We start from the raw sequence: 12970 nt of genomic DNA on the forward strand, positions 1-12970 counted from the left end.
ATCAGAAACAGAACTAATGTTTCACCAATATGGCACATTTGTACATACTGAAAATTAAAATTATTAAAACTCCAAGACTTTAGAAATTGGAGATACAAGGTTTTTTTTTTTTTAGATATTTCTTTATTTACATTTCAAATGTTATCTCTTTCCTAGTTTCCCCTCCAAAAATCCCCTATCCCCTCCCCCTCTCTCTGCTCCCCAACCCACCCACTCCCATTCCTGGTCCTGGCATTCCCCTATACTGGGGCATAGAACCTATACCAGACCTAGGGCCTCTCCTCCCATTGATGACTGACTAGACCTGGATATACAAGTTTTATCTTGATTTTAATAATATAAAATATACTTTGAATACATTGAATATAAAATTCATATGTGCCATTTCTACTTTTTTTTAAATTTTTAGATTAATTGTAAGTTAAGTTGAATCACAAGACAATACCATGTATGGAGAAAAGAAGAGCCATTTGTATCTCTGGATGGAACACTATGGGTATGACATGTAAGTGACTCCACCCAATGCACTATGTCTCAGTCTGCGTAAACAGAATCAGGAACGTATGTGCACCTCAATTTATTTATTTATTTATTTTCATTGATTTATTCATTCATTTGCTTTACATCCCATAAGTCCATTTCTCCATTACCCTCTTTCCTTTCTCCTCAGAAAAAGGGAAGCCCTGCCTCCTTAGGTACCACCTAGCCTGGGACATCCAGTTGTAGCAGGACTAAGTGCATCCTCTCCCACTCAGCTCCCAAAAGACAGTTCACATAGGGGAAGTAGATCCAATGGCAAGCAACAGAGACAGAGACAGCCCCTGCTCCATTTGTTAAGGGACCCACACGAAGACCAAGCTGCACATCTGCTACAAATGTGTAAGGTGTTTAGGCCCAGTCCCGCATGCTCTTTGGGGGGTGGTTCAGTCTTGTTGAGTCCCCATGGGCCCAGGTTAGTTGACTCTGTAGGTCTTCTTGTGATGTCCTTGACCCCATCAGCTTGCTTTTTCCTCTGTCCCAACTTTCCCACAAGACTCCCTGAGCTCCACCTGATGTTTGGCTGTGGGTCTCTGCATCTGTCTCCATATGCTACTGGATGAAGCCTCTCAGGAGACAGTTATGCTGGGCTCCTGTCTGCAAGCATACCAGAGTGTCATTAATAGTGTCAGGGGTTGGCTCTCTCCAATGGAGTGGGTCTGAAATTGGACCAGTCATTGGTTGGCCATTCCCTCAATTTCTGTTCCATCTTTATCCCTGCACCTCTCTTAGGCAGGACAAATTTTTGAGTTGAAGGTTTTGTGGGTCAGTTGACATCCCCCTCCCTGCACTGGAAGTCCTTTCTGCCTCCAGGAGGTGGCCACTTCTGTCTCTCACTGGTAGAAGTGTCAACTAGGGTCACCCAACCATAGACTCCTTGGAGCATTCCCCACTCCCAGTAGTCCCAGAGATGCCCCTCACTGATTTCTGTTCTCACTCCCAGCCTTTCCTGCCCCACCTCTCCCTGCACCTGATCCCCATCCCTGTTCCCCTCCTCCCCTCTCCTCCTCTTCCACCCAGTTTCCCTCATCCATCCTCCTATGACCATTTGTTTCTCCTTCTGAGCGATATTCACAAATCCTCACTTGGTCCCTCTTTATTACTTAATTTCTTTGGGTCTGTGGATTGTAGCATGGTTAGCCTGTATTTTATGACTTATGTCCACTTATGAGTACCTACCATGGATGTCTTCCTAGGTCTGGGTTTCCTCACTCAGGATGATCTTTTTTTAGTTCCATCCATTTGCCTACAAATTTCATGATGTGTTTGTTTTTAATCGCTGAATAGTATTCCACTGTGTAGATGTACCATATTTTCTTTATCCATTCTTCAATTGAGGGACATCTATGTTGTTTCCAGTTTCTAGCTATTACTAAGAAAGCTTATCAACATAGTTGAGCAAGTGTCTTTGTGGGATGGTGGAACATCTTTTGAGTATATGCCCAGGAGTGGTATAGCCGGATTTTGAGGTAAAACTATTCCCAGTTTTCTGAGAAACTGCCAAATTGATTTCCAAAGTGATTGTACAAGTTTGCACTCCCACCAGCAATGGAGGAGTGTTTCCCCTTGCTCAACATCATTGCCAACGTGAGCTGTCACTTGAGTTTTTTAATCTTAGCCATTCTAACAGCTGTAAGGTGGAATCTCAAAAATCCTTTTGATTTGCATTTCCTAATGACTAAGGACATTGAACATTTCTTTAAGTGCTTCTGGGCCATTAGAGATTCCTCTGTTGAGAATTCTCTGTTTAGCTTTGTACCTCATTTTAAAATTTTGGTTATTTGGTTTGTTGGTGTTCAATTTCTTAAGTTCTTTATATATTTTGGATATTAGTCCTCTGTCAGATATAGGGTTGGTAAAGATCTTTCCCTGTTCTGTAGGCTGCTGTTTTGTCCTATAGATGGTGTCCTCGGCCTTGCAAACGCTTTTTAGTTTCATGAGGTCCCATTTGTTAATTGTTAGTGCCTGAGCTATTGGTGTTTTGGAATTTGTCTCCTGTATCAATATGTTCAAGGCAGTTCCCTACTTTCTCTTCTAATAGATTTAGTGTGTACAGTTTTATATTCAGGTCTGTCTTAGTCAGGGTCTCTATTCCTGCACAAACATCATGACCAAGAAGCAAGCTGGGGAGGAAAGGGTTTATTCAGCTTACACTTCCATAGTGCTGTTCATCACCAAAGGAAGTCAGGTCTAGAACTCAAGCAGGTCAGGAAGCAGGAGCTGATGCAGAGGCCATGGAGGGATGTTCCTTACTAGCTTGCCTCCTCTGGCTTGCTCAGCCTGCTCTCTTATAGAATCCAAGACAGCCAGCCCAGAGATGGTCCCACCCACAAGGGGCCCTTCCCCCTTGATCACTAATTGAGAAAATGCCTTACAGTTGTATCTCATGGAGGCATTTCCTCAACTGAAGCTCCTTTCTCTGTGGTAACTCCAGCTGTGTCAAGTTGACACAAAACTAGCCAGTACAAGGTCTTTGATCCAATTGGACTTGAGTTTTGTGCAGGGTGAGAGATACTGGTCTGTTTGCATTATTTTACATGTAGACATCCAGTTAGACCAGCACCATTTGTTGAAGATGCTTTCTTTTTTTTCATTGTATGGTTTTGGCTTCTTTGTCAAAAATCAAATGTCTGTAGGTGTGTGGGTTTGTATATGGGTCTTCAATTTGATTCCCTTGATCAACCTGTCTGTTTTTATGCCAATACCATGTGGATTTTATTACTATGGCTCTGCAGTACAGCTTGAAATCAAGGATGGTAATACCTCCAGAAGTTCTATTGTAGAGGACTGTTTTAGCCATCCTGGGGTTTTTTGTTTTTCCATATGAAATTTGGAATTGTTCTTTCAAGGTCTGTAAAGAATTGTGTTGGAAATTTGATGGGAGTTGCATTGAATCTGTAGGCTGCTTTTGGTAAGATGGCCGTTTTTTCAGTGTTAATCCTATTGATTAACGAGCATGTGAGATCTTTTCATCTTCTAATATCTTCTCTAGTTTCTTTCTTCAGATACTTGAAGTTCTTGTCATATAGTTCTTTCACTTGCTTGGTTAAGTTACACCAAGATATTTTATAGTATTTATGGCTATTGTAAAATGTGTAGTTTCCCTAATATCTTTCTCAGCCTGGTTATTGTTTATATAAAGGATGGCTACTGAGTTTTGGGGTTAATTTTGTATCCAGCTACTTGGCTGAAGGTATTTAACAGCTGTAGGAGTTCTCTGGCAGAATTTTTGGGTCACTTACATATACTATCATTTGCAAATAACGATACTTTGCCTTCTTCCTTTCCAATTTGTATCCCTTGATCTCCTTTAGTTGCCTTATTGCTCTAGCTAGAACTTCAAGTATTATGTTGAATTCACAACCATATAGCACTTATTCCAACATCTTTCAAAGATAATTAAGTGTGTGTGCATGCATGCACACACATGCAGTAGTGCATGAACATATGTCACAGAATATGTGGAAAGGTCAGAAGACAGCCTGGTCCAGTCAGTTCTTATTTTCCACCTTATGAATTCTAAGGATTGAACTTACACTGCCACACTTCTGTGACATGTGCCTTCACCCAGAGAGTCAGCCAGCCAGCCCCATAATCTTTCTGTTTTGACATACTTAAGTGTATTTTCCATATTTCTTAAACATCTTTATTTCTTTATATATTGTTCCAAGTACTATATTTCGTCTCAGTACTTATATTTCTCAAGTACCCAATTACGTTTCTTGTAAGTTCATATTCCTTTGAACTGTTGACTGCTCTGTCTGATGACCTATATTGGGGAAGAACTGAAGGCCTACCTGGGATGTTCACAGTCTGTGGCTATTGTGCAGCATGGTATGAAAATGTCTTGGTTTAGGTGAGGAATTACAAAGTCACCCTTGTTGAAAGACTGAAGTGCTTTTCTTTAATTTAGTTTAGCATAAAGCAGAGGTAGAGGGCAGAGAGTTCCACAACGTAGGAAACACTGTAAGCTGGCAACTGCTTGGGCCAGGCTACATCCCCTTCGAACTCCTGGGAATTGGAGCATTGGAGGGGACAATCTTCAGGGGTTGTCCCCTGTGCTTTGGAGATGGTCAGGCTAAGAGAGTGAAGAACCAGTGACTGGTCTTGGGCTTTCTCTGAGGTGTAGACTTCTTTACTCTACCCTAATCCTACCTGGGCTGTCCTGCTGTTGTCTGAGAAAAGACTCTAATGGTCTTCAACCAGGGTGAGAACTTGAAAATATTGGTCTCTGCTTACCCTCAGACTGTCTTTGACAGCCCTTCTCTCCTGGGTATCAGGGGTGTCCCTGCTAGACTCTCCTTGATCTGTTCATTTCTTTTTTTTTTTTTTTAATTTTTTTTTCCATTTTTTATTAGGTATTTAACTCATTTACATTTCCAATGCTATACCAAAAGTCCCCCATATCCACCCACCCCCACTCTCCTGCCCACCCACTCCCCCTTTTTGGCCCTGGTGTTCCCCTGTACTGGGGCATATAAAGTTTGCAAGTCCAATGGGCCTCTCTTTGCAGTGATGGCCGACTAGGCCATCTTTTGATATATATGCAGCTAGAGTCAAGAGCTCCGGGGTACTGGTTAGTTCATAATGTTGTTCCACCTATAGGGTTGCAGATCCCTTTAGCTCCTTGGCTACTTTCTCTAGCTCCTCCATTGGGAGCCCTATGATCCATCCATTAGCTGACTGTGAGCATCCACTTCTGTGTTTGCTAGGCCCCGGCATAGTCTCACAAGAGACAGCTACATCTGGGTCCTTTCAATAAAATCTTGTTAGTGTATGCAATGGTGTCAGCGTTTGGATGCTGATTATGGGGTGGATCCCTGGATATGGCAGTCTCTACATGGTCCATCCTTTCATCTCAGCTCCAAACTTTGTCTCTGTAACTCCTTCCATGGGTGTTTTGTTCCCAAATCTAAGGAGGGGCATAGTGTCCACACTTCAGTCTTCATTCTTCTTGAGTTTCATGTGTTTAGCAAATTATATCTTATATCTTGGGTATCCTAGGTTTGGGGCTAATATCCACTTATCAGTGAATACATATTGTGTGAGTTTCTTTGTGAATGTGTTACCTCACTCAGGATGATGCCCTCCAGGTCCATCCATTTGGCTAGGAATTTCATAAATTCATTCTTTTTAATAGCTGAGTAGTACTCCATTGTGTAGATGTACCACATTTTCTGTATCCATTACTCTGTTGAGGGGCATCTAGGTTCTTTCCAGCTTCTGGCTATTATAAATAAGGCTGCTATGAACATAGTGGAGCATGTGTCCTTCTTACCTGTTGGGGCATCTTCTGGATATATGCCCAGGAGAGGTATTGCTGGATCCTCCGGTAGTACTATGTCCAGTTTTCTGAGGAACCGCCAGACTGATTTCCAGAGTGGTTGTACAAGCCTGCACTCCCACCAACAATGGAGGAGTGTTCCTCTTTCTCCACATCCACGCCAGCATCTGCTGTCACCTGAATTTTTGATCTTAGCCATTCTGACTGGTGTGAGGTGGAATCTCAGGGTTGTTTTGATTTGCATTTCCCTGATGATTAAGGATGTTGAACATTTTTTCAAGTGCTTCTCTGCCATTCGGTATTCCTCAGGTGAGAATTCTTTGTTCAGTTCTGAGCCCCATTTTTTAATGGGGTTATTTGATTTTCTGAAGTCCACCTTCTTGAGTTCTTTATATATGTTGGATATTAGTCCCCTATCTGATTTAGGATAGGTAAAGATCCTTTCCCAATCTGTTGGTGGTCTTTTTGTCTTATTGACAGTGTCTTTTGCCTTGCAGAAACTTTGGAGTTTCATTAGGTCCCATTTGTCAATTCTCGATCTTACAGCACAAGCCATTGCTGTTCTGTTCAGGAATTTTTCCCCTGTGCCCATATCTTCAAGGCTTTTCCCCACTTTCTCCTCTATAAGTTTCAGTGTCTCTGGTTTTATGTGAAGTTCCTTGATCCACTTAGATTTGACCTTAGTACAAGGAGATAAGTATGGATCGATTCGCATTCTTCTACACGATAACAACCAGTTGTGCCAGCACCAATTGTTGAAAATGCTGTCTTTCTTCCACTGGATGGTTTTAGCTCCCTTGTCGAAGATCAAGTGACCATAGGTGTGTGGGTTCATTTCTGGGTCTTCAATTCTATTCCATTGGTCTACTTGTCTGTCTCTATACCAGTACCATGCAGTTTTTATCACAATTGCTCTGTAGTAAAGCTTTAGGTCTGGCATGGTGATTCCGCCAGAAGTTCTTTTATCCTTGAGAAGACTTTTTGCTATCCTAGGTTTTTTGTTATTCCAGACAAATTTGCAAATTGCTCCTTCCAATTCGTTGAAGAATTGAGTTGGAATTTTGATGGGGATTGCATTGAATCTGTAGATTGCTTTTGGCAAGATAGCCATTTTTACAATGTTGATCCTGCCAATCCATGAGCATGGGAGAGCTTTCCATCTTCTGAGATCTTCCTTAATTTCTTTCTTCAGAGATTTGAAGTTTTTATCATACAGATCTTTCACTTCCTTAGTTAGAGTCACGCCAAGATATTTTATATTATTTGTGACTATTGAGAAGGGTGTTGTTTCCCTAATTTCTTTCTCAGCCTGTTTATTCTTTGTATAGAGAAAGGCCATTGACTTGTTTGAGTTTATTTTATATCCAGCTACTTCACCGAAGCTGTTTATCAGGTTTAGGAGTTCTCTGGTAGAATTTTTAGGGTCACTTATATATACTATCATATCATCTGCAAAAAGTGATATTTTGACTTCCTCTTTTCCAATTTGTATCCCCTTGATCTCCTTTTGTTGTCGAATTGCTCTGGCTAATACTTCAAGTACTATGTTGAAAAGGTAGGGAGAAAGTGGGCAGCCTTGTCTAGTCCCTGATTTTAGTGGGATTGCTTCCAGCTTCTCTCCATTTACTTTGATGTTGGCTACTGGTTTGCTGTAGATTGCTTTTATCATGTTTAGGTATGGGCCTTGAATTCCTGATCTTTCCAAAACTTTTATCATAAATGGGTGTTGGATCTTGTCAAATGCTTTTTCTGCATCTAACGAGATGATCATGTGGTTTTTGTCTTTGAGTTTGTTTATATAATGGATTACATTGATGGATTTTCGTATATTAAACCATCCCTGCATCCCTGGAATAAAACCTACTTGGTCAGGATGAATGATTGCTTTAATGTGTTCTTGGATTCGGTTAGCGAGAATTTTATTGAGGATTTTTGCATCGATATTCATAAGAGAAATTGGTCTGAAGTTCTCTATCTTTGTTGGATCTTTCTGTGGTTTAGGTATCAGAGTAATAGTGGCTTCATAAAATGAGTTGGGTAGAGTACCTTCTACTTCTATTTTGTGAAATAGTTTGTGCAGAATTGGAATTAGATCTTCTTTGAAGGTCTGATAGAACTCTGCACTAAACCCATCTGGTCCTGGGCTTTTTTTGGTTGGGAGACTATTAATAACTGCTTCTATTTCTTTAGGTGATATGGGACTGTTTAGATGGTCAACTTGATCCTGATTCAACTTTGGTACCTGGTATCTGTCCAGAAATTTGTCCATTTCGTCCAGGTTTTCCAGTTTTGTTGAGTATAGCCTTTTGTAGAAGGATCTGATGGTGTTTTGGATTTCTTCAGGATCTGTTGTTATGTCTCCCTTTTCATTTCTGATTTTGTTAATTAGGATTTTGTCCCTGTGCCCTTTAGTGAGTCTAGCTAAGGGTTTATCTATCTTGTTGATTTTCTCAAAGAACCAACTCCTCGTTTGGTTAATTCTTTGAATAGTTCTTCTTGTTTCCACTTGGTTGATTTCACCCCTGAGTTTGATTATTTCCTGCCGTCTACTCCTCTTGGGTGAATTTGCTTCCTTTTTTTCTAGGGCTTTTAGATGTGTTGTCAAGCTGCTAGTATGTGCTGTCTCCCGTTTCTTCTTGGAGGCACTCAGAGCTATGAGTTTCCCTCTTAGAAATGCTTTCATTGTGTCCCATAGGTTTGGGTACGTTGTGGCTTCATTTTCATTAAACTCTAAAAAGTCTTTAATTTCTTTCTTTATTCCTTCCTTGACCAAGGTATCATTGAGAAGAGTGTTATTCAGTTTCCACGTGAATGTTGGCTTTCCATTATTTATGTTGTTATTGAAGATCAGTCTTAGGCCATGGTGGTCTGATAGGATACATGGGACAATTTCAATATTTTTGTATCTATTGAGGCTTGTTTTGTGACCAACTATATGGTCAATTTTGGAGAAGGTCCCGTGAGGTGCTGAGAAGAAGGTATATCCTTTTGTTTTAGGATAAAATGTTCTGTAGATATCTGTCAGGTCCATTTGTTTCATAACTTCTGTTAGTTTCACTGTGTCCCTGTTTAGTTTCTGTTTCCACGATCTGTCCTTTGAAGAAAGTGGTGTGTTGAAGTCTCCCACTATTATTGTGTGAGGTGCAATGTATGCTTTGAGCTTTACTAAAGTGTCTCTAATGAATGTGGCTGCCCTTGCATTTGGTGCGTAGATATTCAGAATTGAGAGTTCCTCTTGGAGGATTTTACCTTTGATGAGTATGAAGTGTCCCTCCTTGTCTTTTTTGATAACTTTGGGTTGGAAGTCGATTTTATCCGATATTAAAATGGCTACTCCAGCTTGTTTCTTCAGTCCATTTGCTTGGAAAATTGTTTTCCAGCCTTTCACTCTGAGGTAGTGTCTGTCTTTTTCCCTGAGATGGGTTTCCTGTAAGCAGCAGAATGTTGGGTCCTGTTTGTGTAGCCAGTCTGTTAGTCTATGTCTTTTTATTGGGGAATTGAGTCCATTGATATTAAGAGATATTAAGGAAAAGTAATTGTTGCTCCCTTTTATTTTTGTTGTTAGAGATGGCATTCTGTTCTTGTGGCTGTCTTCTTTTTGGTTTGTTGAATGATTACTTTCTTGGTTGTTCTAGGGCGTGATTTCCGTCCTTGTATTGCTTCTTTTCTGTTATTATCCTTTGAAGGGCTGGATTCGTGGAAAGATATTGTGTGAATTTGGTTTTGTCGTGGAATACTTTGGTTTCTCCATCTATGGTAATTGAGAGTTTGGCCGGGTATAGTAGCCTGGGCTGGCATTTGTGTTCTCTTAGTGTCTGTATAACATCTGTCCAGGCTCTTCTGGCTTTCATAGTCTCTGGTGAAAAGTCTGGTGTAATTCTGATAGGCCTTCCTTTATATGTTACTTGACCTTTCTCCCTTACTGCTTTTAATATTCTATCTTTATTTAGTGCACTTGTTGTTCTGATCATTATGTGTCGGGAGGAATTTCTTTTCTGGTCCAGTCTATTTGGAGTTCTGTAGGCTTCTTGTATGATCATGGGCATCTCTTTTTTTATGTTTGGGAAGTTTTCTTCTATTATTTTGTTGAAGATATTAGCTGGCCCTTTAAGTTGAAAATCTTCATTCTCATCAATTCCTATTATCCGTAGGTTTGGTCTTCTCATTGTGTCCTGGATTACCTGGATGTTTTGAGTTAGGATCCTTTTGCATTTTGTATTTTCTTTGACTGTTGTGTCGATGTTCTCTATGGAATCTTCTGCACCTGAGATTCTCTCTTCCATTTCTTGTATTCTGTTGCTGATGCTCGCATCTATGGTTCCAGATCTCTTTCCTAGGGTTTCTATCTCCAGCGTTGCCTCGCTTTGGGTTTTCTTTATTGTGTCTACTTCCCCTTTTAGTTCTAGTATGGTTTTGTTCATTTCCATCACCTGTTTGGATGTGTTTTCCTGTTTTTCTTTAATGATTTCTACCTCTTTGGCTGTGTTTTCCTGCTTTTCTTTAAGGGCCTGTAACTCTTTAGCAGTGCTCTCCTGTAATTCTTTAAGTGACTTATGAAAGTCCTTCTTGATGTCCTCTATCATCATCATGAGAAATGTTTTTAAATCTGGGTCTAGATTTTCTGTTGTGTTGGGGTGCCCAGGACTAGGTGGGGTGGGAGTGCTGCGTTCTGATGATGGTGAGTGGTCTTGATTTCTGTTAGTAGGATTCTTACGTTTGCCTTTCGCCATCTGGTAATCTCTGAAGCTAGCTGTTTTAGTTGTCACTGTTAAGAGCTTGTTCTTCAGGTGACTCTGTTAGCCTCTATGAGCAGACCTGGAGGGTAGCACTCTCCTTAGTTTCAGTGGGCAGAGTATTCTCTGCAGGCAAGCTCTCTTCTTGCAAGGCAGGTACCCAGATATCTGGTGTTCGAACCAGACTCCTGGCAGAAGTTGTGTTCCACTCACTAGAGGTTTTAGGATCACGTGTGGAATCCTGTGTGGGCCCTTGCGGGTGTCAGGCGACTCAGCTGGCAAGGTAGCCCGGGGCTCGAGTAGAGCGGAAGGGGTTTGTGCCCCAGATCAAGCCCAGGTAGCCTGCTTCCCTATGTACCGCAGTCTCAAGTTCCCCGTGATTGGATTGGGGCAGGTGCTGTGTTCCACTCACCAGAGGTCTTAGGGTCCCGTGGGGAGTCCCGTGTGGGCCCTTGCGGGTGTTGGGCAAGACTCTGCTGGCAAGGTAGCCCAGGGCTCGAGTCGAGCGGAAGGGACTTGTGCCCCAGATCAGGCCCGGGTAGCCTGCTTCCCTATGTACCGCAGTCTCAAGTTCCGCGCGATTGGATTGGGGCAGGTGCTGTGTTCCACTCACCAGAGGTCTTAGGATCCCGTGGGGAGTCCCGTGTGGGCCCTTGCGGGTGTTGGGCAAGACTCTGCTGGCAAGGAAGCCCGGGGCTCGAGTCGAGCGGAAGGGACTTGTGCCCCAGATCAGGCCCGGGTAGCCTGCTTCCCTATGTACCGCAGTCTCAAGTTCCACGCGATTGGATTGGGACAGGCGCTGTGTTCCACTCACCAGAGGTCTTAGGGTCCCGTGGGGAGTCCCGTGTGGACCCTTGCGGGTGTTGGGCAAGACTCTGCTGGCAAGGTAGCCCGGGGCTCGAGTCTCGAGTCGATCTGTTCATTTCTATTATTTGTTTCTTTTCTTCTTTTTTTTTTTTTTCTTTTCTGTTTTTGTTTCCTGAGACAGGGTCTCCTGTAGTTTAGGCTCAGCTCCATGTTGATCAGTAGCCACATATGAGTCTGATCTCTGCATCTTCCTACCCCTACATCACAAGTTCTAGGATCAGTCTTGGGATCGGGTGTGCACTATCATAATCACCTTTACTGTTATTTCTTAAAATGTGTATTTCTAGTCTGTTTCTGGAGTATGCGGTGGAGAGTGCCTCGTGTTGGACTCCCTTCCCCCCCCCATATAAAAGAATGCATGGTTTCTCAGGTTATCATAAAGATCATTTGATATTTTAAATTTTAATATATATCAGTTTACGTTGTTGCAGAATTGTGTGTGTGTGTGTGTGTGTGTGACAGAGATTCCACAACTAGCCAGACTGGCTTTTAACTCAAGGTTTTCCTGACTCAGTCCCCCAAGAGCTAGGCATACAGGTATGTGCCACCACGCTTATGTTGTGGCATAATAAGTACTAGAAGGCAAGATGTCTAAAACCCAGTTGTATGTGTGAAATGATGAACAATCAGGCATGAGCTTATTAATTTGACCATTGAAAGATGTGTCTTATGGGTGTCAAAATCTCCAGAGGGGAAACTATTTTTATAGAGATCAAACCACCCCCAAACCAGCTTTTGACAGTGGGACATTTTGATTGTGTATTGTACCATTGAGCTACATCTCCTGCCCAGACAAAAGCTTTTAAACACAATTTGGAATATCTTTAACCTGTCTTTTTTTTTTTTTTCTGGAAAAGGTGACTAGGAACTTCCCTTGATAGTATGATGTTTGCTGTTCTGTTATTTTCTTTTTCTGTTTTCCTCCATCAGCGTTTTGTGGGTACACCTCCTTACTGCCACACTCACGAGTCTATCTTGCCTTTACTAAGCTGATCTAGAGTTTTTGGATGACATACAAACAGGGAACCAAACGGGACACCATGATTGTAATCTTTAGATTCCCCATCCTCTCTTCAGTGATCTGCACATGTGTGCAACACACAGAGGTTGCCGCTACAGGGCTCTCGATTTTGAATTCTGAGTCTCTTCCTTCAGTTCTTTTCTAATTCCTTGTGACTCTTACCTCTTGTCCCTTGAAATCCTAAAGGAAGGAAATGTGATTGCCTTGTAAAATATTTAACTTGACTTCCTCCTGTGTTCTCTACTTCTTGGCAGGCCTGCAAATATTTACAAGATGTATTCTCAGCCCTCCAGAAAAACGGATGATGCGTGAGTTGGCGAGACCGGTCTGAGTTATAATGCATTTTGGGAACATAAATAGCACTAATTGGTTTTTTTAGAGACAAAAAGCACCAGTATGTAACTTTCTTTTCTTCTCTTCTCTTCTCTTCTCTTCTCTTCTCTTCTCTTCTCTTCTCTTCTCTTCTCTTCTCTTCTCTCCCTCCCTCCCTCCCTCTCTCTCTTTCTCTCTTTCTTGGAGCAAATTTTT

General features: G+C 41.8%; 1 protein-coding gene across 2 annotated transcripts in view; it reads left to right on the forward strand.

The window, feature by feature from the left end:
* The window catches only part of Tpte (transmembrane phosphatase with tensin homology), an 88104-nt gene that overhangs the window by 1155 nt on the left and 73979 nt on the right, over positions 1-12970 (forward strand). For both annotated transcript variants that reach the window (XM_017312675.2, NM_199257.2), the window contains exons 2-3: positions 410-505; positions 12697-12750. In XM_017312675.2, the coding sequence (XP_017168164.1) occupies positions 447-505; positions 12697-12750 (113 nt within the window). In that variant the 5' untranslated portion in view covers positions 410-446. The remainder of the gene's footprint in view (positions 1-409; positions 506-12696; positions 12751-12970) is intronic.

This window comes from Mus musculus, chromosome 8 (assembly GCF_000001635.26).
Source record: "Mus musculus strain C57BL/6J chromosome 8, GRCm38.p6 C57BL/6J".
Lineage (NCBI taxonomy): Eukaryota > Metazoa > Chordata > Mammalia > Rodentia > Muridae > Mus > Mus musculus.